Source organism: Euleptes europaea, chromosome 15 (assembly GCF_029931775.1).
Source record: "Euleptes europaea isolate rEulEur1 chromosome 15, rEulEur1.hap1, whole genome shotgun sequence".
NCBI classification, from domain to species: domain Eukaryota; kingdom Metazoa; phylum Chordata; class Lepidosauria; order Squamata; family Sphaerodactylidae; genus Euleptes; species Euleptes europaea.
The window spans coordinates 48,899,635-48,925,304 of NC_079326.1; the positions used below are offsets into that span (position 1 = coordinate 48,899,635).

The window sequence follows — 25,670 nt, forward strand, 5'->3', positions numbered from 1 at the left end:
TCCAGTCAGGAAACAGCCTAGCAAGGGAAGGTTTGCTGTGTTAGAGGCACTCACAGTGGCACGAGGAGGATTCCTTTCCCCAAAAAGAGTTTCAAAATGGATTCCTGCAAGACGGGCAACTCATATGCGCCCGAACAGTCGTAAATAGCCCTGAGTGGTGTGCCCTGCAATTTCTCTTACCCTTCATCTACCAACTTCTATGGTCAAATACTTTTTGTATATTATATATATGTATATATATATTTTTTAAAAATCATCTTTGATACATCATGATATCTAAAAGTCATTGTACCTCTTTTATTCTCCAAAATAAGCTTGCCATATGTTTAGGAACGTATCCAGCAGAGTGAAAGGACCTCTTCCTTGGGCAGACAAGGTTAGCAGAAGCAGCTAATACAGCAGCGCCAATCTCCTCATACGATATCGACGAGCGTTTGATTTGGGGCTATACAGCTGCAGTCAAGGGGTCCTTCTGCCTGGCATCTTGATGCCTGTATGGATATTGATCAGGGCTGGCTTGACGGTGGCCTGTTCTGCCCATTTCATTATAGGGCAGAACTCTGTGGCTCTGAGGGGGTGACGGAGGCACGTCTTGGCGGAGGGGTCCTTTGTGCGGGGCTACTGGCTGTGGTGGGTAATACTGGGGATACCACAACTCTGTTGCTCTGGGACCATCTTGGGGGCGAGAAAAGCTCCCTTTGGAGGGATGAACCGCAGGCTGGCCTCCTTGATAGTAAGGAAGATCTCTCTCTTTGTACGGGACTCGTAGCCCCATTAAGTACTCCGTTGGCTCCACAGGTCCGTGCCTGGAAGGGGGAATAAAAAAAGAGAGAGGTGTAATTAGAAGGTCCATAATTGCTTTACTAAATAAGGGCCACCGTCGCTAGAAAACTAGCCCATGTGAGTCAAGAAAGACTAGAAAGTTTCCCCACTGCTGGATTGCTAAAGCACACAGGATGCCAACGCTAAGATCCGGCCTGCATTGAGGCTCCTTTACAAGGTGGTAACTCGCAGTGAAAACAGCTGCTGCTCCATATCTAATAGTGGAAAAACAAAGACCTTTTCATCAAAGTGCACTTGAGTGTGTATTATCTAGCCTGAGGATAAACAGATGAGTTCAGTTCGCATCCCTGCAATTCCCACAAGGCTCACACACCAGTATTCACACCTCAAAGCCATTTCCCCAATTTTCTTGTCTCAAACATGTCAGCCCGTAAAACTCTCAGAGTCCCACAGTCGGAAAGCTCAGAACTCCCAGAAGAAAACATGAAGGATATGAGCATATAGTATCTGTATTTTGTGGGCCAACTGCCAATAAAGCTTCCGGAGGGGGGGGGGGGGAAAGCACATGTATGTAGACACAAACGTAAACGTGAGCGGAGAAGCCTGAACCTCAGAGCCAGCTTGGAAACTTGTTTCGTAAATAAGGATTTGACAAGGTCTGGCGCATGAGAGAAGCAACACGTGTGAGGGTGTAACGCCAAGGGGGCGGATTACGGAGCCGTTGCTGTCATTTTCTCTGCCTTAATTCCAGGATTTACATCAATGAGGGATTCTCCCTAATAAGAATAAAGCTGGGATAAGTGTTACATGGAATAAATTATGGTTATAGGGCACTGTCAATGCAACAGCCACAAAGTCGAACATGATTAAGAGTGGTTCTCTTCACACTGCAATATCTCATCCACTACAGAAAGTATACTAACTAGCTCTGGAGATCACTGTTAACTACACCAGTTTCGGAGACGCGAAAGACAGGATCTACCGTTAAGAGTGTGTTTGCTGTGATGTTTATTCAGACTGGCTTCACTTTTGGAATGCAGTTTATGCATTTTCCCTCTTTAAAAAAAATGTTCTTTGCCCTGTTCCCCATAAATTCAGTCCAGCTTGTGGTATAAGAGGTGGGACCTTGTGAAGCAGCCAGATTTCTCTTCTGGTCAAAGAGATCTAGCTGTTCAGGTACAACAGCACATATTCACCATGAACAGAGAAGAGAGGGGGGAAAATTGCAGGTAGCCATGTTAGTCCATGCCCTGACCAGGATGGCCCAGGCTAGCCTGATTTCGTTAGAACTCGGAAGCTAAGTAGGGTTGGCTTGGTCAGTATTTGGAAGGTAAACCACCAAGGAATGCCAGGGTTGCTACACAGAGGCAGGCAATGGCAAACCACCTCTGAACGTCTCTTGCCTTGAAAACACTACGAGGTCACTATAAGTTGGCAGCACTTTAAATACACATGCTAGTCCATCAGAAAAAGCTATAAGCAGAAGAAGTGTAATATCTTACATTACGGCTGAATCAGACCATTGGTCTATCAAATTCGGTATTGTCTACTCAGACTGGCAGGGGTCTCCAGGGTCTCATGCAGTGGACTTTCACATCACCTACTACCTGATTCTTTTAACTGTTTATGCTGTGGATTGAACCTGGGTCTTTCTGCATGCAAGGCAGATGTTCTACCACTGAGCCACAGCCCCACTCCGTAAAGAACCACTTCAAACATTCAGATCAATCAGTGGATCTGCTTGTGTCCACATATTGAGGATGTTTATGTAAATAATTCCCAACATGTGATCGTTCAAAGGTGCGGATGAAATCAGATCTTTCCTTCTTCCTCAGTCTTTGTGGGATGTGTGGGAGAGACTGGATCTCTGTGTGTTTGTTTTCATAAAATTGTTTCTACTGAAGCACTGGAAGACAGCTTTCCTCTGCTCTGCCTTTAATGTGGTACAGAGCTCCTTAAATCAGAGAAGGGAGAACAACTTGTCAAATGAGGAAGAGGTTAAAACTTAAGAGACCCACTAAAAGAGGAAGTGGGAACAGATGTTGATTGACAACAGAAGAGGAAGGAATAGAACAATCCAGCCAGGGGAAAAGAGAGAGAGCAAAAACATCCAAGCAAGCAACTAGATCAAGGAGATCAATATATTGGAGATAGGTGGGACATGAACTATGATGCAAAATGAATGTGTAAAGTGACTGCAAAATCTCACTAAACAGTGAGCAAGAGCAAGCTTCTAACTTTTCCACAACTCTTCTTCAGACCAGCTGTTCAGTAAAAAAAAGGCTGAAGTCCTGAATTAGCAAGTCTGAACATAGCAAGTCTGAACAAGTCTGTGGACATAATTAGATTTGATCGTGCAGGATAAAAAACAGATTCTGGGTTGAATGAGGAGTGTTATCAATAACTGACATTAGCGCTTTCCCATTATGTTATGAAATATCTATTTATCTTCTCCCTCCTTTGTGCCTTAACTTTTACAAGACTTTCCATTTAAAAAACAACGACAACACCAGGAAACAGAGCTCAAACCGTGACAAACACCCGGTTGCTTGTCCTCTCTTTATATAATGACATATTAAGCATGAAGCATCTCCTAAGGTGCATCCAGAATAGGGGTGTGCAAAAACAGCAACAACAACAACAACATATCAGTAAATTTCAGGTTTGGGTTTATTGGGCCCGATTTTGGGGGGGAAACCCAAAATAAGCCAAATTCCCATACCAGTAAATATGGGAATTCGGCTTTTTTTGGATTTCCCGAAAAAATCCGGCCTATTAAAGCTTATGGGGACTTTTTGAGGCTTTTCATGGCTTCGGGGGGGGGGGGCATTTTTGCAGGTAGAAGTCCCAAATTTTATGGGTAGCCTGAAGGGACTCTCTTTTCAAAATCCCCAAGTTTGGTGTAGACTGGGTCAGGGGTTCCAAAGTTATGGGGTCTGGAAGGGGCCACCCCCATCCTCCTCCATAGAGAAGAAAGCGAAGTGGCCATGGTTAGATTCTCCATAGCGAACTTCGCTATGCTTTTCTATGATGCATACCTATTCTCTCCAGGATCGGAGGAGCAGGCCTATTATATTAAGTGCTTTGGAATACAGCCAGGATAATGCTGCTGCAGTCGTCTCGTTTGTGGGCTTCCTAGAGGCGCCTGGTTGACCTCTGTGTGAATGGACTGCTGGACTTGATGGACCTTGGTCTGATCCAGCATGGTCTTTCTTGTGTTCTTATGTTCTTATGAGCTACCTTGTATAAATTGGAGAATCAAACAGGCTTACAATATCCTTCCCTTCCTGTCCCTACAACAGACACCTTGTGAGGTAGGTGAGGCTGAGAGAGTTCAGAGAGAACTGTGACTGGCCCAAGGTCACCTAGCTGGCTTCATGCGTAGGAGTGGGGAAACCAACCCAGTTCTCTAGATTAGAGTCCGTCACTCATGTAGAAGAGTGGGGAATCAAACCCAGTTCTCCAGATTAGAGACTACCGCTACTAACCACTACATTACGCTGGCTCCCCAGAAGGCTCTAGGCTCAATCCCTGGCATCTCCAGTTAAAAGGATCAAGTAGCAGGTGATGTGAATGACCTAGGACTGAGACCAATCAAAGTAGGCAAGACTGACCTTGGAGGACCAATGGTTTCATTCTGCATAAGGCATCTTCATAGGTTCAGTCTCCCAGGTTGATGGTGTAGGAGCACAGTGAACAAGACCATAACTTCAGCAGCAGCAGCTCCAGTAGCGCATTATGTTGGAAGTGAGACCGAAGGTCTCGCTTTCCAGCTCAGCTCCAAGCATCTGTGTGAGATCTGAGGCTGGACCCCTGACAGTCAGAGAAGCTGCAAGCAACAGTGGCTGCATATCACTGTGCCTAGGGAGCGCAAAGTCTCAAAATAGTATCAATTGGTTAGAGCACAGAAGAGGCCGCCTGGCATTCAGCATATCAGGGGAGATCACATCATTCTATTATTTAACACCTCAGTGGTTTTATTCATAAGCTGTCAAGGAGGAATGAGATTGGCTCCTTTGTCAGGGAATCAAATGCGCTCTTAGACCAGGATGAACCTTCTCTACTGTCTTTTAAGGCAGCCCACAGTTCTGAAAAGAGGTTCAAGAACTTGGACCTGGGAGGAATGAGGCTGAATCCAGAGTTTTTCCGAAGGAAGAACATCATAGCTGTGTTTGAGCTGCCGGTCCTTCACAAAAGCAAAACATACAATGACATTCAACTGCCTGCTGAAACTAGCTTTTCTTCCCATCACGCTATTGATAGAAAGCCTGCCTCCTCCCCACCTGCCAATTTATTCAAGATAGTGCATAAAAACATAACACAAGAAAGGCCATGCTGGATCAGACCAAGGTCCATCAAGTCCAGCAGTGTGTTCACACAGTGGCCAACCAGGTGCCTCTAGGAAGCCCACAAACAAGATGACTGCAGCAGCATTATCCTGCCTGTGTTCCACAGCACCTCATATAATAGGCATGCTCCTCTGATCCAGGAGAGAATACGTATGCATTATGATTAGCATCCATTTTTACTAACAGCCATGAATAGCCCTCTCCTCCATGAACACAGAATGAACACAAAATGTCTGGAATATAATGATCAGGTAGTGATGTAGGAGTATCCTGCACAGCTCTTCTGAATATCCTCACATCAGGGTGTTGTGATCCCAAAAAATACTCATGACCTCAGTGAAAGCACTGTTTGAACGATCAGTACAATGCCAGGAAGCCTACTGTCCCCTCGGTGGTGGAAAGTGCCGTCAAGACGCAGTCGACTTATGGCAACCTGGTAGGGTTTTCAAGCTGAACAGAGGTACTTTCCCACTGCCTGCCTCTGCATAACAACCCAGGTTTTCCCTGGCAGTATCCCATCCAAGTACTACTCAGACCCTTACTTGCTAATACATCCATAAATGAGCTTTAGGGAAGGAAGGTTGGGAATATCTCTGCCAGCTGAGTGCGATCAGGGCTGAGCTTCTGTCCCCCCTCTGTTGCAGGTATTTAGCCTGGGCGTGGCCAGAGGCATAAGCCAAGGAGCTCATGGCTAGGACAGAGTTACAGCTCTGTTAGAGCTCTCTCAGCCCCACCTACCTCACAGGGTGTCTGTTGTGGGAAGGGGAAGGGAAGGTGATTGTAAGCAGGTTTGAGTCTCCCTTAAGTGGTAGAGAAAGTCGGCATATAAAAACCAAGTCTTCTTCTTCTTCCTCGCTGTCTTTCTTACAAAGTGAACAAAGTACAATCTGCTGTTGAAAGGTATGTTTTGTGGCTAGCCCAAGTGGCGTGAGCACAAACTGTAGCTACCTCAACACATGTGGCTCAGGAGCCCTTTTCAGTGTCTTCGAGGGTGGTTTCGGGCCGTTCGGTGCTTTGCCTGCAGTTTCTCACGCTGAACCGGGAGGGCCTGTCTTTTATAATGTCCTGTTTTTAAAGTCAAACATCTCTGGGGAAGACCGGGCCCTAAAAGTCCAAGGCCTGGAATTCTTCCTCTCTCTCTGTCGACTTTAAACAGGAAACATTTTTACTAAGCAATCCCTGGGAGAGAGCACAGGTTCACTTCAAGGCAGATAACGTTTGTACATTGCCGAAGTTGGCGATTTACCCCAAAAGGCTTAAAGGGGGTGCTGGCGGCGGGGGGAATGCTTGTGATCCACTTCTTGATTAATCGGGATCAAACAGCTCAAGCATCCCCGCACTTACCTGAAAAGTATCCGTACAAATTAGATGGAACTCTTGGAGATACAGCAGAAGGCTAAACTCAAAACCTTATTTAAAAAACCTTCAGTGCAATTTGCCTTTTATTAAAATTATTTGCCGTCTACAGAGCATTTTCCTGGGCACTGTGCCCACATCTCCTGGAATTTCCCAAGCCAAACTCCTTCAGAAGGGTCAGCCTGCAATCTTGGGGGTGTGTGTGTGTGTGTGTGTGTGTGTCACAGTTTGGAATGCTTTCCAAGTAGGGTTGCCAGGTCCCTCTTCGCTACCGGCAGGAGGTTTTTGGGGTGGAGCCTAAGGAGGGCAGGGTTTGGGGAGGGACGTCAATGCCACAGAGTTCAATTGCCAAAGTGGCCATTTTCTCCAGGGGAACTGATCTCTATCAGCTAGAGATCAGTTGTAATAGCAGGAGATCTCCAGCTAGTACCTGGAGTTTGCAACCTTACCCCCATGTTAAAAACTCCCTGCAAACAGAAAACCAGTATACTAAACAAAGAGCGGGGCTGGAACCTCCCTCTCTGCTGTGCTCGCTTGCTACGCGCATGGGGCTTTGTGGCATGAAACAATATTTAAACCTGGGATAGCCATGTGCAGTTTCAAGAGGAGCTGTGCATTCTACCACCTCGTTCTCCTGCAGGTGTAAACCAGGCCAAGATTGTGACTCTCAAATCACACTGCTCAAACCAGAGGAAGTGGATGGGGAGAGATTTTAGAGGTACTTTTTGTTGGAGGAGGGCAAGGGTCTACAACATGGTGCCTGGCACCCACCAAATATTTTTAGAAAGTGGGCGAGGACAGGTGGGGCTTTTGCCTAGCACGGCTTTTGATTGGCCACTGGAAATCTGATTGGCTGTTTAGATTTTCAAAAAGTTGCCTTAGAAACAGAAACAAGGATCTTCACTGTGTTACTGTGTGCATTTATTTTAGAAGGCATCCTGTTAAGCCAAGCTGCTGCCTAAAACGTTGAAGAGTTATTAGTGGAGTTTTACATAGCCTCACTCCCTGACATTGCATGGTTGACTCCACCTCCTATGGCAGCCATTTTATAGTTGGGTCCACCTCCCAAGGCAGCCATTTTGGGTCAAAAAAGTTGGGGACCCCTGGAGTAGGGCAACTCAGCATGTCTGGACACTGGAGGGGCACATGCTATATTGCTCTAGATGTACATATGTGATCTTCATACTAAATGAAATGCCTCTCTTTGTCTTAAACTGGGAGCTTCTCTCTGACTCCTCCTTCTCTTCCTGTACCCTTTGTGTCCTCTCTCTTTCCTCACGGACCCGCAAGGAGCAGAATGCATCTACAGGTCTCTCCTGTAGAAGCCATGCCATCTTACTTCCACACACGTGCTGCCAGATTAGCTGGTCACTTGTAATAGGGATCAGTATTCTTGAGATTAGGCTTTTTCTCTCTCCTTTTGTCTGCCACATGGACGTGAATTGAATCTACCTCAATAAATTTGAAGTTTGCAATAGACTCCTTTGGAGTTTATTTACTGTACGCTTCTCTGATTGTGCAACTTTGCTATATTAACTAATATATATCCCCAGTACTTTTTTTTCTCTGTGGAAGATTGATATAAAAGACAGAATGACAGAAGCGTAAACCTGCTGAACCAGCTCGCTTTCACTTGACCTGACAGGAAGTCCGCCACGTCACAACTTTCCCTAAAAACCAACTTAACCAAACACTCACGCCGAGTTCAGATCCATTACCTCTGCAACCCTCTCTGAGCAGAAGCAAAACAATGCTGTGTTTTTCCTGTGCCGAAATGGTCCCCTCCAAGGAGGTCCTAATGAATTTTCTTCCCTCCTCTTCTGTTTTTGTTGTCTCCTGGAGGGCGCAGAGTTCAGAAGGGAGGTTCACGCCTGCCCAGTGACCCGTGCCCCGCAAGCTGCCCACGTGTGTCAGACCAACAATGAGAAGGAGAACATTAGTGACCTTGGGGAACTCGTCTTGAGTGACATTTGCACACCCGGCCACTCCAGAAGGCATGTGGGGAACATACTGTGTAATATGAATAAGGAGAAAGGCTTAACCTTAGCTCTCTGGTCACCTGTGGCATGAATAGGGAAGAGGAAAAAGAAGAAGAGTTGGTTTTTATATGCCGGCTTTCTCTACCACTTAAGGAAGAATCAAACCGGCTTACAATTACCTTCCCTTCCCCTTCCTAAAACAGACACCCTGTGAGGTAGGTGGGGCTGAGAAATATTAAGTACCTCGTGGAACACCAGAGTTTCAATTCTGCTTCCACTTGATAGCCAAATAACAATGGTATGAGAAGCTTGTATAGTTTCAAACCAGATTTTGAAATGAAATCAAAATTGATATTATGCTGCAATCTGGACTTGTACTACAGTATTCACCACTCGAACATGCATTACGTGCTAAAAAGATCATGTGAACTGGACCACTTCCCATGACTAGCAAGAGCAGGTCTCGTGAGAGTTTATGAAAGACACCAAACCAAACAGCTCATTCCTGAAAGAAATGCCTGCACCGGGCTTAGGAGGCAACCCAGCGGCGTTGCCTCCTAAGCAGGTTTCGGCACTGTGGCGGTGGCCAGGGACCGGCGTCCAGGCCTGTATGCCGGCACTGGGGCCAATAATGCTGGCGTGCGCCTTCTGGGCCCCGGCGGTGTGGGCCCTTGCACCGGCGGAGACCTTTGTCGGCCTCCTAAGGCCTTTGGGTAGGGCTGCCAGCGCATTTCAGGAATGGGCTGAAAGTTATAGAGATACCTAAAACCGTTTGTGGCACCTTAATAGCCCAGCCGCCCTGACCTGGATGGCCCAGGCTAGCCTGATCTCCTCAGATCTCAGAAGCTAAGCAGGGTCGGCCCTAGTTAGTACTTGGAGTCCTCCAAGGAATACCAGGGTTACTATGCAGAGGAAGGCAATGACAAACCACCTCTATAAGTCTCTTGCCTTGAAAACCCTACAAGGTCACCGTAAGTTGGCTGAGACTTGATGGTAATTTGCATACACACAATAGCCCAGCCTAGGCTGATCTTGTCTCAGTTTGATAGGGTCAGCCATGGTTAGTACTTGGATGGGAGACAACCCATAGCAAACCACCTCTGTTCATCTCTTGGTCTTGAAAACCCCATGGTCCTAAGGTCCCCTTGAGTTGGTTGCGGCTTGCTGTCACACAGTTATTATTCAGGCCATCTGTGCAGATGGATTTGGGCATGAAGAGTAGCAAGTCATGTCTGCTATGTGTGGCCTGCAGCCAACATGGTCTGGCAGAAACAGGAGCTTTGATCTTGAAGAGGGGTCACGCGAGGTCACATCCCACCTGTGTCACTGTGCAGACTCAGCAAGCCGCTCTCTCTCACCTTCAGTTTCCCCATTTGGAAAAACAGAAGGCTTGAGAGGGTCAACTCAGTAAATACTTTTGCCTATTAGAAAACGCTGCAGAAACAATAAATAATAGTGAAGTTCAGCAAACTATAGAAAGAGAAAGGAATTAATGCAAAGCTCAAAAAAAAAATTCTCCACCCATGCTGCTTTTTATAGAAAATCAGAGATCCTCCAACAGCTATTGTTTCTTCTTTTTTAACCCTGTCACTAGAGCCATGGTAACTTTGTTCAGAAAAAACACCTTGGCTTTTATCTTTGTGTAGCTGTCGTTCTTGATGGAATATAAATGGCCTCCTAGCCAGAGCATGCATTCCTCTGTTGGTAGGCACTTCTTCTCACTTTTGCTCTTGAAAAGCGCCTGTTACATAGAGTTGCTTCGCTAGGGTTGCCAACTACCAGGTACTAGCTGGAGATCTCCTGCTATTGCTATTGCAACTGATCTCCAGCCGATAGAGATCAGTTCACTTGGAGAAAATGGCCACTTTGGCAATTGGACTCTATGGCATTGAAGTCCCTCCCCTCCCTAAACCCCACCCTCCTCAGGCTCCACCCAAAAAAACGTCCTGTCAGTTGCAAAGGGGGACCTGGCAACCCTACCCTTCACCACCGGCGGGAGGTTTTTTTGGGCAGAGCCTGAGGAGGGCGGAGTTTGGGGAGGGGAGGGACTTCAATGCCATAGAGTCCAATTGCCAGAGCAGCCATTTTCTCCAGGGGAATTGATCTCTATTGGTTGGAGATCAGTTGTAATAGCAGGAGATCTCTAGTTAGTAACTGAAGGTTGGCAACCCTACCGTTGCGAGAGGAACACACTCGTCTACAGACAGAGAAGAGACAAAGAAGAGCATAGGATCCAAAGTGAAAAGAAGGTGTAGGATCCAAGAGAAAACTACCAACTTTTGCAAGGCACAAATCCAACAAGGTGTGGGGCCTCCTGGGCTCAGGAACAAACAAGAGGTGGAGCTCAGTATGGTGAAGAGGTCCTGTGAGCCCAAGGACAGAGCTTGGAGTCAGAGAGTGGAGACAACAGAAAATACTAATCCATCAAAGGTGCACAGAGCACTTGCTCTCTACCAGCTGGGTGACCTTGGGCAAGTTACAGCTGTTACAGCTCTCTCAGCCCCACCTACCTCACAGGGGGTCTCTTGTGGGGAGGGGAAGGGAAGGTGATCGTAAGCCGGTTTGAGTCTCGCTTAAGTGGTAGAGAAAGCATATAAAAACCAACTCTTCCTCCTCTTCTTTCCTCAACAGTGTTCTGGGACTCACCAGTGAGTCACGAAAACCTTGAATATACATTGCCAGACTTCCAGTAACTCATATTGAGGAAGGCCCAGGTTCTCAAAGGGGTTTTCCTCTGGGTAAGGGGGTAGCAGGAGCACTGTGGCGCAGAGTGGTAAACTGCAGTACTGTGGTCCAAAGCTCTGCTCATGGCCTGAGTTCGATCCCAACGGAAGTTGGTTTCAGGTAGCTGGCTCAAGGTCTGCCTAGAAAATGTCGGGATGTGACATCACCCCATGGGTCAAAAATGACCCAGTGCTTGCACAGGGGACCTTTACTTTTTTAAGGGGGTGGCACTGATAAGTTGGGCCGACACAAAAGAACACATCCACGGGGAGCCCCTTAAGTACAAAAAAAGGGAGCCCCTTGCGTGCAGGCAGGGAATGCCCTATTGGCCAAGGCTCATTAAAATCAATTTTATAGCTCTGGAAGCCTCCGACACAGGTCTGCTCCTCCTCAAATGGCCTTTGTTTGAGTCATTTCGAAACAACATTTATGGAAGGGGGGTTGTGCTTCTCGCATTTGAAAATGGCTGGAACCCAAACACTATGGCAAAAACGCAGCCTACCAGGCTGGGTGCTTTTTGCCACCGCCGATGCCCCATAGAAGACAGCTGTCCAGCAGTGCCAGTCTACTTCGAGCACACCTACCCCACACCGGGCCGGTCAAAGGTGCTCTCTGCTTCTGTTCTTTATCAACAATGCGTGGCTGAAAAATCAGATAATGCAAACTTGGACAATCCCAGGTTCTCACGTAGCACGTGCCGTGCTGTAAGAGCTGTTTTTAGTTTGTGGCGTGTGTTTGGAATTCCTGCCGTGTCGGGTTTCCAGTTTCCAGACCTCGTATCCCCGGTCCAGGCACGCCTGTGGCTGAGCGGGATTAGCAGACCACTCGGTAACGTTATGCATTACATAGCTTTGACTTCTCTAGGCTTTACAGATCCATAAAAAATAATGATCATTTGATGGCCTAAGTTACCGCACGGGGGAAAAAATATCAAGGGGGGAAAAAGGCTCCGTTACTTACGCTACCCGTATTTACTTTGGGTCGCAAAGAGCAGAAGTTTCTTTAATATTTGAGGGCGGTGTAAATCGAGCCAGGGGCCCTGATCAAAAAAGGTGAATGATACGGAGAGCAGGCTCCGTCACATGACTGCGCTCGGCTGCAGTTCCACCAATGTTGCGTTCACTACCTGTTCATCGCCAGAGTGAAAAAAATATATTTGCATCCTTTCCTGTTCCAAACCAGGAAAACAGAGTGAGCTTGTCAATTTTTTGTGGGGGGGGGGGCTATTACTGAGTACACTAGACTAACAGCCAGATAAATGGGCTGAAAGTTCTTTGGAGGTGGCATGACCCCACCGCCAGCATCAGTATGCTCTTATTCCGTGATAAGAGGCACTTTACGCTGGCAGTGGAGTCAGTTCCGTTGGCACCCGGGTGCCGCGGTGCTGCAAGCTGCCCCCCCCCCCATCGCAATCTCTCTGGGACCTAAATCCCAGAAGAGAATTGTGGCGCATGTGTGTGGGGGGCATTCCTGGGGAAGAGCCGATGTTAATCAGCTTCCTAAGCCCCTCCAGCCCGGGAACTGCGCTGCTGCGCTAGGTTTTTCCTGGTGCAGCCTCACTGTTTTCAATGGGGGAAAATGCCCCATTTCCCTAAAAAGCCTTTTTAAAAGGCTTTTTAAAGACGTAGGGTGGTCAGGAAACCGCTTTGGGGGCGGTGGGGTGGCGCCCCAGCTACACCGCCCCCGGACGCCACAAAGCTCAGGAATGCACTGCCCACAAAATGAGAAGTCTAGCATCTGGATGACAGAAAAAATTAGGTAGAAGAAGAGGAGGAGGAAGAAGAGTTGGTTTTTATATGCTGACTTTCTCTACCACTTAAGGAAGAATCAAAGCGGCTTACAATCATCTTCCCTTCCCCTCCGCACAACAGACACCCTGTGAGGCAGGTGGGGCTGAGAGAATGTGACTTGCCCAAGGTCACCCAGCTGGCTTCGTGTGTAGGAGTAGGGAAACAAATCCAGTTTACCAGATGAGCCTCCGCCTCATATGGAGGAGTGGGGAATCAAACCCGGTTGTCCAGATCAGAGTCCGCTGCTCCAAACCACCGCTCTTAACCACTACACTATGCTGGAAAGTAGACACACAGCAAACTCCAAAAACAAAAGCCATTTATTACGACTACCTAACACAAATGTACGTAAGCTTTCCCATTTAACAGAACTCTTCATCATATACAGATGGAGCACTGAATACCAGTGCCAGGAGGCAGCAACGGGGAGGGTCTTGGCCTCTATATCCTGTGCTTAAGGTCTCTTTGTCAATGTCCTGTATAGAATGCTTTGCTGAAGGTGTAGTTATAGTTCAGGGTTTGTCCTATGGCATGCTGGGAACAAGAAGCAGGAAATGAGAGCCATCCGACTGAAAACAAAACCACCAATCACTGATCCAATGGCTCTCTGACAGCCTCTAGAGAAAACTCTTGATGTTAAGGACTCAGGAATAAAATCGATAAACTTGGCCACTCTTTTCTGTGTTCCTGTAACAACTGTGGGAAAGAGATTCTCTTGTTTACACACATCGACTATTTGGAAAGATACAGGGGCTTCGTCCTCTTCTGCATGTGGTCCTGGGAGTTACTCCTCTGTTCCTGAAAAGAGTCCTTGTATCTTTTCTATGTAATATACAGGACTTTATAACTGGTTTGCTGCTGGAACTAACAAGTTAGTATCCTGAAGCAGTAGTCTGATATTAAATCAAATGTGTTTTCAGCTGGAAAATCAAGTACTTGTATCCCGGGGGGACAGGCTTTAAAGAACTGCATAGACAGTTCCTGGATTTAATTGTAACCTATTTGTATCCTGCCATAGCATAATGATTGTCTAGGGTGTCTTATGTCAAATGCTGCAGACTCCATGCTTCCTCAATTCCAGGCTCACTGCAGGGGAATATGGGATGGCCATTCCCATATGGAAGCAAGAAACCACGCACAAATGGAGAATAATTGCAGCAGAATTATTTGCCACAATTAGGTGAACGTTAAAAAAAAAAACAACAACAACCCTGACCTGAATAGCCCAGGCTAGCTTGATCTTGTCAGATCTCAGAAGCTAAGCAGGGTCAGCCCAAGTTATTACCAGGCTAGGAGACCACCAAGGAGTTGCTACACCCTCTGAACAACTCTTGCCTTGAAAACCCTATGGGGCTGCCATAAGTCGGCACTGATTTGATGGACAACCCCCCCCCCCAAATCATTACTAGGGCCAGTGGAATCAGATGTAAAGTACTCCAGGGCCGGGTGGGAGATGTCTCATAGTGCCTTCCTAAGTAGAGTTACAGCCTTCTAAGTCATTCAGATCAATGGACTTAAAAGTAAAAGTCCCCTGTGCAAGCACCAGGTCATTACTGACCCATGGGGTGACGTCACATCCCGACGTTTACTAGGCAGACTATGTTTATGGGGTGGTTGGCCATTGCCTTCCCTGCTAGTCTACACTGTACCCCCAGCAAGCTGGGTGCTCATTTTTACCGACCGGTAGGATGGAAGGCTGAGTCAACCTTGAGCCAGCTGCCTGCAACCAACTTCCATTGGGATTGAACTCAGGTTGTGAGCAGAGCGTATGCCTGCAGAGTACTGCAGCTTACCACTCTGCGCCACGAGGGTCTCTCAATGGACGTAGAAGGGTGTAATTCTGCTTAGGAGGGCACTGTAAGCCTGCTACCCACTGCATATTTATTTGGAAGCAAGTCATGTTGAATGAAGTTGGACTTTTACACAAACCTGAGTAGGAGCAAGCTGTAAGCCCAAAAACTGTTTAGAACTCCCCCCCCCCCCCGAGAAGCACAGGAAAAGACCAGAAAGTTGAAAAAGTGAACCCCTGGTTCATGAAAGCTGTATTCACTGCTTTCGATCACTGATGGATAGAACACCCACCACAATGAGGTCCAACATAAGCACAGGGACAGGTCATTAATCTTTTGTTTAAGACCCCCCCCCCACCCCATACTTAAGCTGGACACCATGGCGGCCAACTTTCAGCAACGATCTAAAGAGCCATGAAAAAGAGTCAGGTTTTCACGCACGACACAATAGATTTTGGACCGAGCGGCATGAGAAAGCGCTTGCTCGGATGACCTTCCTTAGCTTACGGACTCTCTTTCACATTCAGGTCACCTCGAGCAAATCGCGCCTCTCCTCTCGGAGGGCGTGTGTGGAATTAAAGGACCTTTTCGAGCGACAAGCTGCTATTTTGTGACCTTTTCAAAAACTGAAAGGGGTCTTAAACAGACTGTAATGGCTGGCTACTTAAATTAACAACATGTGTCGTTTTCCATGTTACACATTATCTGACACCGCATACTACTTTGAGAGTCATTAACCTCTTGGCACCACGAGCCCCCGACTCGAGCTAAGTAGACACGCCTTTTGTGCTACCATTCCTTTGAGCTATTAAAAGGAGAACTCTAGGCGGAGGTTTGGGGTCTCTCTCTCTCTGGCCTTGTGTTCCTCATTTCAGCCTAGACTGAGGATTTGAAGGAAAAAATAACTCAGAAGAATGGGCAGAACACCTCGTAAGTTGCTGAACTTTCTAATCAGTCTAGAAGGGTGTCTCCAATAAATAGCTTGTGAGCTACCAGTAACTTGCTAGCTGCTTCAAAGGACCTCATGCATGCCTCAGAAGATCCAAGAAAAGATCTGCTCTAGGTATTGTTTTTTTTAAAAGGTTTTATTTCATAGGATTTTTCTCTGTGCTGCTTAGCTGATAGCCTCGTTTTTGTTGCTCTTCCTAGTGCGCAAGGAGGCGCCGTGGCTCAGTATCTGCTGGGCATGCAGAAGGTCCCAGGTTCGATCCCCGGCATCTCCAGTTAAAAGGATTAGGTAGTAGGTGATGTGAAAGATCTCTGCCTGAGACTCTGGAGAGCCACTGCCAGTCTGAGTTGACAGTACTGACTGTGATGGACCAAAGGTATCTCTTGTTAAAGAAATAGTTGCCAAACTCTGGTCTAGAAGATGGACCTCTAAGAGAAATCTACTCCTTAATAATCTTGGTTGCCTTCTTCTGTACTTCTTCCAGCTCTGCAATGTCCTTTTCAAGGTACAGTGATCAGAAATGACCACATGAGGGTTTAGCTTGTAGCACAATACTTATCCTAGATACTTGGTGGTCCAACTCTCTTGCCGGCATCATCAGTTGGCTGATGGGGAGGTTGGGGCATGCTTTCCCACCTCCCCATTAGCTGGCTGAAGGCAGCATCAAAAGAACTAAAGCACAAAGCACCCAGACAGGCTTTGTGCTGCATGTTTGCCTTCCCCTGCCACCCAGGAGACAGGGGCTGGCTAGATTTTCGCTACCTTTTCTCACCCCCTTTCTGCTTTTCACTTCCTGCCGTGTTTTAACCCCCTTTCCCTACCCCCTTGCCACTTTTCACCCTTTCCCTCACCACACACATTGCTTTGTCCCCCTTACAGCTTTCGCTTTCTTCTGCCCTTGTAGTCTCAACTTTCAGTGCCATTGCAGGCCCAAAATCACCAATATTGCTATTGTTTCAGGCAACTCCTCAGTGCCATCCATAATTATGCAAGCTCTCCGGTGGTATTCTCCATTTTAGAGCCATTTTAAGATCCCCTCACCATTTTTTTTTTTTTTGGATTTTTGTGCAAACCTGGGGGCTGTCCCAAGTTTGTAGAACATGGCCCCATTGTTTGGATTTTTGAATCTGTATTCTGGAGCTGCTGTGCACAATTAGATATGATTACCTTTACTTGCAGATATGGCCAAGCAGAACATTCTTATTCAAAATAAAAAGGGTTATCAGTTATATGGTTATGTTTTGTTGGCTTTATTGAAAATTTCTCCTCTACAACACAAAGGTAGTGCTAGTGGAACATTCTAAGGAATAGAATTACATAAGAATCATGGCAATGCGTGTAACAATTCTTCCTCTCACCTGCACATTCACTGCAGTCCAAGCCTTCTGTAAAGCACTTTGGGAGTCATATAAAACCATATTTTAATCAGCTCTAATTTTACACATGAAACGAGTTTAAAGCACAATGAACAGTCAGCTGCGTTGTTAAAATGATTTTCAGCAAATAATAGAAGCCATTAGGGAGAGTCTCTTTAAGTAGTAACAACTGGAGCAGAGGTTCTAGCTATTCAAATACTGGATTATTATTAATACACAACCTGATATTTAGAGGCTGCATAAAACACTGTAAGAACAGGTTATTAATGCTATTAGGGAGCTTTTATGTTTTAAATCATCTTTCAACTAAATCAAAGCATTCTTGACTGGTCCCCCCCCCCCACTGCCAAGGCTTTACCTCTGGAGCTACAATCCAGGTGATAAAAGAAAAGAATCACACCTCAATAAATAGCTAAGATACAGAAACAGAACGACTTTGTATTTTCCCTCCACTTTTCATTTCTAGACATGGTGACTCAATTGAGCTGATTGAAATATGCCTTTTGATTTTTCATCTTGCAGTGGGGGAAAACATTACCTAAAGCTCCTAAGGACGATCACACTCTTTTTAAAATAAAGCTTTCTCCTTGGTTTATTTAGATATTTCAATCCCTGCTGTTCCTTAAGTCTCAAGTGTAGAGTTATGATTCATGCTTCTATGGCTCATATTCGGTATTCCTACCTTTAAGCTCATATAAAGGTGTTTCATATATACCAAGGTGGTTGGAAAAGAACAGAAATTTCAACTCCAGGCAACAAAACACCCTTGGAGGTTCTTGCGGAGGTCACGTTCCTTCAAGTATTCAGTAGCCAACTTTGTCAACATTTCAAGAGAAACCCATTCCGACAAGAACCAAACCCTAAGGTTGCTGCCAAGGGTTGGTGGAAAGAACCATTTTTGCAGGGTATCTTATTTGGGCTATCGAAACAGATACTTGTTGTCATGCCACAAAAAGCTTTCATAACTTGAAAGAGCAGATTGCTCCATCAAATCAGATTCAAATGAGGAGGGGTAAAGAACTACTATATTAATAGATAAGGCAGGTCATCCCAACAATTTGCGCCTAATTTTGGACGTGGTGGCACAAAATTTAGCAGTGTCAGCAGAAACCCTTGGGTTTTCATCTGAGAGCAACTTCCTTGCTCTCTCTGAATCTGAGTTCATTCTTAGGGCCTCATCCAGCCAGAGTTAACCACTTTCCGCTCCTACACTATTGAAAGGGATTTAAATATTTGCTCAGTTCCCCCATTGAAATAAGTGGGAGATAACAATGCTGAATGGTGCTCTTGACGTTGATACGATTTCAAAGGAAGGAGAAGCAACTCTGTTCCATTACTCTTGACACGGCTCCAAAAAAGTCCACTTGCCTAACTGTGCTTTTGAAATCAACCAGCCTCAACAACGCCTGCCGCTATTTATCTCCCTGCCTTTTATCAATACGCTGCAATAAATTCTTTCCCAGTTTGTTAATGAAACGTGAACTTAATAGTCCACACAGTCTTCTGCCTTTATAAAGATCCGGCCGCACAGGACGAGCTGCTTATTACATACCGCTTAAAAAGGTTTAGAGAGTACTGCTTCGGAGAAACGGCGAGGACCAAGCCTGAATCCACCTTAAATCCTTCATTCGGTCCCCAAATGCTCCTGGCACGTGGTGCCGAATTGATAACGTACGTCACCGCTCATTCCTGAGCCCTGCAGAGGTCGGGGACGGCATGGCCGAGGCGCAAAGAGGTGTCCCGGCCACTTTATTTTATTTTTTAAAATAAACACTCGAAAATGGGAGGAAAGGCCTCATTGAATGCGCAGGGGGGTCGTTCCTGGCCTGGGAGAGTTTAGGAGGCTGCTCACCAGGAGCTCCGACCCCCCCCCCGAACACCCTGAGAACACCTCCCGGATGCCAGCGCGAGGACTTGCATCAGAAGCGTGTTGGCGGGAGGCTGAGATGGTGTCCTAGGGATGCTGCCGTGGCAGTCCTCGGGGGCTGGTGCAAGTGGCACTATGCTGGAGTCCGTGCCTGTTTGCACGACGCAACTGGCACGGATGCCAGCGTAGGGGCCTGGGTGCCTCCTAAGCCCATTCGACCCCCAGGCTCAGGAATGAGCTGTCAGATGAACATCATCAAGGATAGTGCATCAAAAAAATTAACTTGAGGCCTGACCATAAAGTTTGAATTCAAACTCTCACACAAACTTACTATTACATAGCTCCTTATGCATACAGAACTGTGGTATGTGGTTTTGGGATCGACCCCCTTTCCCATGCACAAGGCCTAAGTGCTTCTGCATGCACAAGTTCAGAGACAGTCTGGTACAGTGCGCATGACACATGTATCAAACTGTGAACGAGGTCTGAAGTGTGTATAGGCATGTGTGTGAGAGAGACAGACACACAGACTAATACAGAGAGAATGGCTATGGGTGTGAGAGCACATTATCATACAAATATACACTTTCCCCTAGATTTAACAGCCACTGGCTATCCATCAACCACTTCACTCTTTAAAAAGGGAAAATGAAATTTAATTTTTCCTTGACACTATAAAGAGAAAAGTTGCCACATTTCTCACACAAATGACCGATCTATTTAACAGCAGATAATGCAGTATCTGCTTCTCAGAAAGTGAGGACAGGGAGCTGTTCCCGTTGGCAGCAGAGTATAGGACTCGCAATAATGGGTTTACATTGCGGGAGGAAATGTACCAACTGGATATTAGGATTTTTATTTCTTACAGTAAGAGTTGTTCGACAGTGGAATCGGCTACCTAGGGAGGTGGTGAGCTCCCCCTCGCTGGCAGACTTTAAGCAGAGGCTGGACAAGCACTTGCTAGTCTAGGCTGATCCTGCATTGAGCAGGGGGTTGGATTAGATGGCCTGTATGGCCCCTTCCAACACTATGATCTGTGATTCTATCAGCGCATTCCTGACATGCGCCGGTGGCCCGACCCAAAGGCCTTTGGAGGCTGGCAAAGGCCTCCGCAAGGGCCCACAGCGCTGACGTCCAGGCAGCGCATGTGGTGGTTTGTGGCCCCAGCGCCGGCGTGCAGGTCTCCAGCCACCACCATGGCAGCGCCGGCCCGGATGCCGCTGGAACCTGCCGCCGGGCTCCGGATGCCAGCAAAGGCTGCGTCGTTGTCCCAGGAAGTGTTCTCAAGGAGTAACGGCATCCTGGGGTGTAACGGTGTCAGCCAGTGGGCGGGGCCACTGTTAGGCAGCCTCCTGAGCCGTTACAGGTCGGGAACGCCCCCTTTTATTTTGGTCGAAATACGAATTTTTGGCGCCGGGTGGAGATTTCAGCCGGGCCGAAACCTCCTTAGGAGGCAGCATCGCTGTGTTGCCTCCTAAGCCCGGCGGAGGCATTCCGGTCAGGAATGCGCTGAAAGAGACTACAGAGATCAGCTACCTTGAAGGAAATGGCAGGTTCAGGGGAGGAATTCTATGGCATTATATTCCTGCTGAGCTCCCCCCCTCCCCAAATTTCACCCTCCACGGGCACACCCTGAAATAACCAGGAATTTCTCAAGTCAAAGTTGGCAACACCATGGTGGACCGAGATGGACCGTCGCAGTGATCCTGAATGGCTGTTCTTTTGTTCTTAAGACCCAAAGCCCTTTCAGTAGTAAGTTTGGCTTAATGGAACAGATCCTTGTATGGTTTTTCTTCTCATTAAGTAAATCATTTGATTTATATGCATGTTATATGCCTTCCCCTTCTTTACAAAGTTCTTCATGCTTCATAGTTTTTATGCTGTATCGTATAAATTAATGGTAATATTTAATAAAAGATAAACCACGAACAACTTAAAGCCCAATCCTGTTTTCCTCTTCACATTTCTTTCCTATATTTGCACATAATAAGATTTTCCACAATGCCTTTAACATTTTAGGATGTGCTGTTAATGTTTGATATTGATGCGCAGCTGAGTCCAAAGCTTGTTATTTAACTGTGCTTTTCTGTTTCAGAGCTTGGTAAAACTGTTTTCCCACTTTGTAAAGCCAGTGTGTTGTAGTGGTTAAGAGCAGTGTACTCTAATCTGGAGAACCGGGTTTGATTCCCTGCTTTTCAACATGAGCGGCGGACTCTAATCTGGAGAACTGGGTTGGCTTCCCCACTCCTCCACATGAAGCCTGCCAAGTGACCTTGGGCTAGTCCCAGTTCTCTCCGCTCTCTCAGCCCCACCGACCTCACAAGGTGTCTTTTGTGGGGAGAGGAAGGGAAGGTGATTGTAAGCCAGTTTGAGACCCTTAAAGGTAGAGCAAATCAGGGTATAAAAACCAACTCTTCTTCTTCTTCCTCAATAGATTTTGTACAAATGAAACAGCAATGCATCCAGACGTATCTTCAGGAGAGTTGGCCTACAGCAAATTTGGCAACAACAATCTCCAACTGCCTCCCTCATGGCTCAAAGGGAAGAATGACATTTTGGTGGATCCTTTCAGATGAGTAGCCAATTAGTTCGTAGCAGCAGAACAAAATTCCATCCCAGTTCAGTAGCACCATATATGTGTGTGTGTGTGTGTATGAGTCGTTGTTGCAACCAACGTATGGATGACTCCAGCAAGAGGGTTTTCAAGTCAAGTGAGAAGGAGAGGTGGTTTGCCATTGCCTTCCTCTGTAGTCTTCCCTGGGGGTCCCCTACCCAAGTACTGACCCTGCTCAGCTCCCAAGATTTTGCTACATCATACTGAGTAACACTCTTAGGGACCAACAAAATATACCAGGGTGTAAGCTTTCATGAGTCAAGCTCATTGTATCCACCCATCAGAGGTCGTCTCGCTCTCCCTGCGCATTTTGTCCTCATCTTGCCTGCATCCAGATTCTGGCTAAAACAGCACCACACAGGATCCAATAAGTATTGACTCAGTGGCAAGGTTTTTTCAGCTCGTAATTAGAGAACGCGATTGTTACTCTGGACCATATAACGGTTAAGTCAGGAATGAATAACCAAGAAACCAATTTAGTGGGATTTGCATGTTCTTCTAAAAATGATATCATAGTAAATTTTATCATATGATATCTGCATGCCCTTATACCATGATTTTACTGGAAACTTCACTGTACGATTTCCTTTTTAATACCAATAAAGGCTTTCGTATTCGAATTCGGCTAAAACAGCATCGAAAAAACATGGGCAAAACCCACGGGGAGAGCGACGCGACTTCTGACGGGCAGGAAAGGCATGTATAATAAAAAGGAAGCCCCGAAGCAGTCGGTGGAGTGACCGCAGGGAAACGTCCCTGCATAAAAGGCCATTGTATAAGAAGCTCCTATGAGAGCCCCTTCAGCGTGTTTCTGGGCAGTTAGCAATCCGTGTTGCCACGCTGATGACTGGCTGCTCTGGGGTGCTTGGACAGAAGCCTGTATACAAACGTCCGGTGATCTCATCTAAATTCTTAATAATGGAGAGAGAAAAAGACTTCCCTTTTACTTGAACTTGACTACTATCCACGGACGAGTGCATATCAGTCTTTTTCCTTGTTTGCTTCTGTGACACTTCAATAAAAAGCTCTACTTAAAAAAAAAACAACGAAAATTCATAACTAAAATGCCAAATGCCGTCATGTAATACAGCCTCTGCTGACGCCTTGATCCAAGTAAAAAGTCATTTGCACGGAGTTTCAACTGTGAAATCCCACTGAGATTGCTCGTGCTTGGTAAATTTTGTTACTGTCTGGGGGGGATTGCCTAGAAAAATACCTTGTTTCCACCAAGGAAGCAAAGGCTCTCAATAAAAAAAGCAAGGTATTTCAATTTAATATCTTATGATATACCCGCGATTCCCTGTTGGCTCCCCCAAACCCCTCTATATGAAGAGCTGCTTTGAAGGAACAGACGCTTGCTTTTTCCTCTTTGGCTCCTCGGACAATGCTGTGTCATCAATTTCTCAAACATGGCCTGAAAGATAGCTGAACGTGCAGTCCCCATTCTCCGTACTAAATTAACTCTGAAGTGGAACAAAACTGGTTGGGAACTCGCTTCCCTTAAAGTGTAACACCCTCAGTTCTCTCACTTCCTCTGGCTGTTATGTCATGTAGAGCATGTTCTGCTGTTTTCTCAGCTGTTGCAAAAAAAGAGAGAGAGAGAACTGGATATCAATTACTTTGTGAGCCGAGGATGCTGACCTGAATAACAGTTTCCCGTTTAACGTTACTTCTCACCTCTCTGTCAACTGCTCTGCCAGTTAAATTCATGCCTGCTGGACTCCTCTTACATCAGGGTGTTCGTGACTTCCCTTTTCCTTTCATGGAATCGTTTAGAGGGGATTTAACCCTTGTAAAACTAACACGGACTCAAGGGCCTCACAGGATTGCATGCATTTGTCCCTTCATTGGCTGGGAGAGCCAGCATGGTGTAGTGGTTCAGAGCGGCGGTTTGGAGTGGTGGGCTCTGATCTGGTGAACCGGGTTTGATTCTCCACTCCTCCACATGAGCAGCAGAGGCTAATCTGGTGAACCAGGTTGGTTTCCCCACTCCTGCACACAAAGCCAGCTGGGTGACCTTGGGCTAGTCACACTCTCTCAGCCCCACCTACTTCACAGGGTGTCTGTGGTGGGGAGGGGGAGGGAAGATGATTGTAAGCTAGTCTGATTCTGCTTTACGTGGCAGAGAAAGTCAGCATATAAAAACCAACTCTTCTTCTTCTTGCAAAACCAGATGCTGGTTCCCTGCGACTAAGGCTACTAACGCAAATGAAAGTTAGCAGCAAGAAAGAGTTTCGCAAGGGCGTCAGGGTTTGAGTTGCATTTTAACGTTACTACAGGGCATGGAGGAAAGATTTCCAGTTCAAGAACAGATTGCTTCTCTCATGACAGGCTTTTAAGCTTTTATTAATTTCGATGCCGTTTGGAAGGGCAGAGGCTAAGAAGGTCAGTGAAACAGAACACCAGGGACACTGGCGTGTTGCAGCAGGGCCCCATCCGCAGCTCAGCACTTGGGTTCAGGTTGGAGTCCCTGCGCAACTGACGAAAAACAGGGGCTTCATAACTGGGCAGGAGGACAGATGCATTCATGAAAGAGAAGGCCATCCTCTTATCCGACTACCGTTCTTATGGCTTCCTTCTGCGGCTCACACCTCTTTTAAAAAGCCAGCTTTGAACCGGCTAGATCCGATGCTTTGACTGTTTCGGAGTCAGACACAGGACAGTCTTCTTTGCTAAAAAGTGATTTTTAAACAAATATATAACAGGTTGTTTTAGGTGAAAGACTGAAGAATCTGAAGAAGTGAGCTGTGACTCACGAAAGCTCATACCCTGCCAGTAATTTTGTGGGTCTTTGAGGTGCTACTGGACTCTGGCTCTTTTCTACTGCTACAGAAAGGCCATTTATGGAGGGATGGATTTTGATGCTCCATCAAAGCTCTTTTTTAAAATGTGACCTTTAAAATGCCTATTCACGGTCCCATGCAAAAGGAGAAATCCCACCCACCCCACTCGCCTGCTCCTTTGTTCCTTCCATCAGCAACCGCCATTTGCATAGCTAACGTGCGGCTGTGATTTTGCATGCTTCCTTGAGGGGATTCTTCGAGGTGGGGGCGGAGGAAACACACACGCTCGCATTAAAGGGGCTCTTAAGAAATGCGAAGCAGGTATGCGCTGGCTTCGCAGTCACTTCCTGAATGATGGTTCAGCATGAAGAACTAAAAAAAATAATAATATGAGGGGTACTTCAGCCTGGAACGCGCTGCTAATTACCAAGCATAAATGGCCACAGACTAACACAGCTACCCACTGTAGTTTTCTCCAGGGTAACTGATCTTTGTCATCTGGAGATCAGTCGCAATTGTGGGAGATCTCCGGGCCCCACCTGGAAGCTGGCAGCCCTTTGCTAAGTGAGCCTCCTTAACTAAAAAGAAATAATTGCTTGAGCTTTCCCAAATATAACAGAGACAGGCTAGCAAAAGAGGGAAAAAAAACAGGAAAAAATGGAAAATGCCTTTTTAAAGTATACCAGCAACGAGTTGGATTTATATAAGGCTCCATATGTTCTGCATGAATAATGCCCCAAAGCATTTTAGAGTGAAATAAGGTATCTTCTCTAAAACTAGCCCCTTCCCCCCGAATCAAAGAAAAGTAACAGAAAGCACATTCAGCTTCTAATAGTATTTTTTTTTTAAAGTGGGCCATGGCAGCCAGGTATAACCGTTTGATATAACTGGCTGCAGTGAAGAAGAGAGCCAGTGTGGTGTAGTGGTTAAGAGCGGTGGTTTGGAGCGGTGGACTCTGATCTGGAGAATCGGGTTTGATTCCCCACTCCTCCACATGAGCGGCAAAGGGTAATCTGGTGAACTGGGTTGGTTTCCCCTCTCCTACACATGAAGCCAGCTGGGTGACCTTGGGCTAGTCACAGCTCTCTTAGAGCTCTCTCAGTCCTACCTACCTCACAGGGTGTCTGTTGTGGGGAGGGGAAAGGGAAACTGATTGTAAGCTGGTTTGATTCTTTCTTAAGTGGTGGAGAAAGTTGGCATATAAAAACCAACTCTTCTTCTTCAGAGTACAGCAACAAAAAAGAGGGCTCCGTTGTGCATCCAAGTCTGTCTCTATTTGCCCATAGAAAAGGACTGTCTTATAAAGTGTG

At 46.4% G+C, this 25,670-nt stretch overlaps 1 protein-coding gene across 1 annotated transcript in view; it reads right to left on the reverse strand.

Annotated features, from left to right (window-relative positions):
- Positions 1-445: 445 nt before the first annotated feature.
- Positions 446-25,670, reverse strand: part of PARD3B (par-3 family cell polarity regulator beta) — a 578,916-nt gene continuing 553,691 nt past the window's right edge. The window contains exon 23 of the mRNA XM_056861663.1: positions 446-806. Coding sequence (XP_056717641.1) covers positions 446-806 — 361 coding nt within the window. The remainder of the gene's footprint in view (positions 807-25,670) is intronic.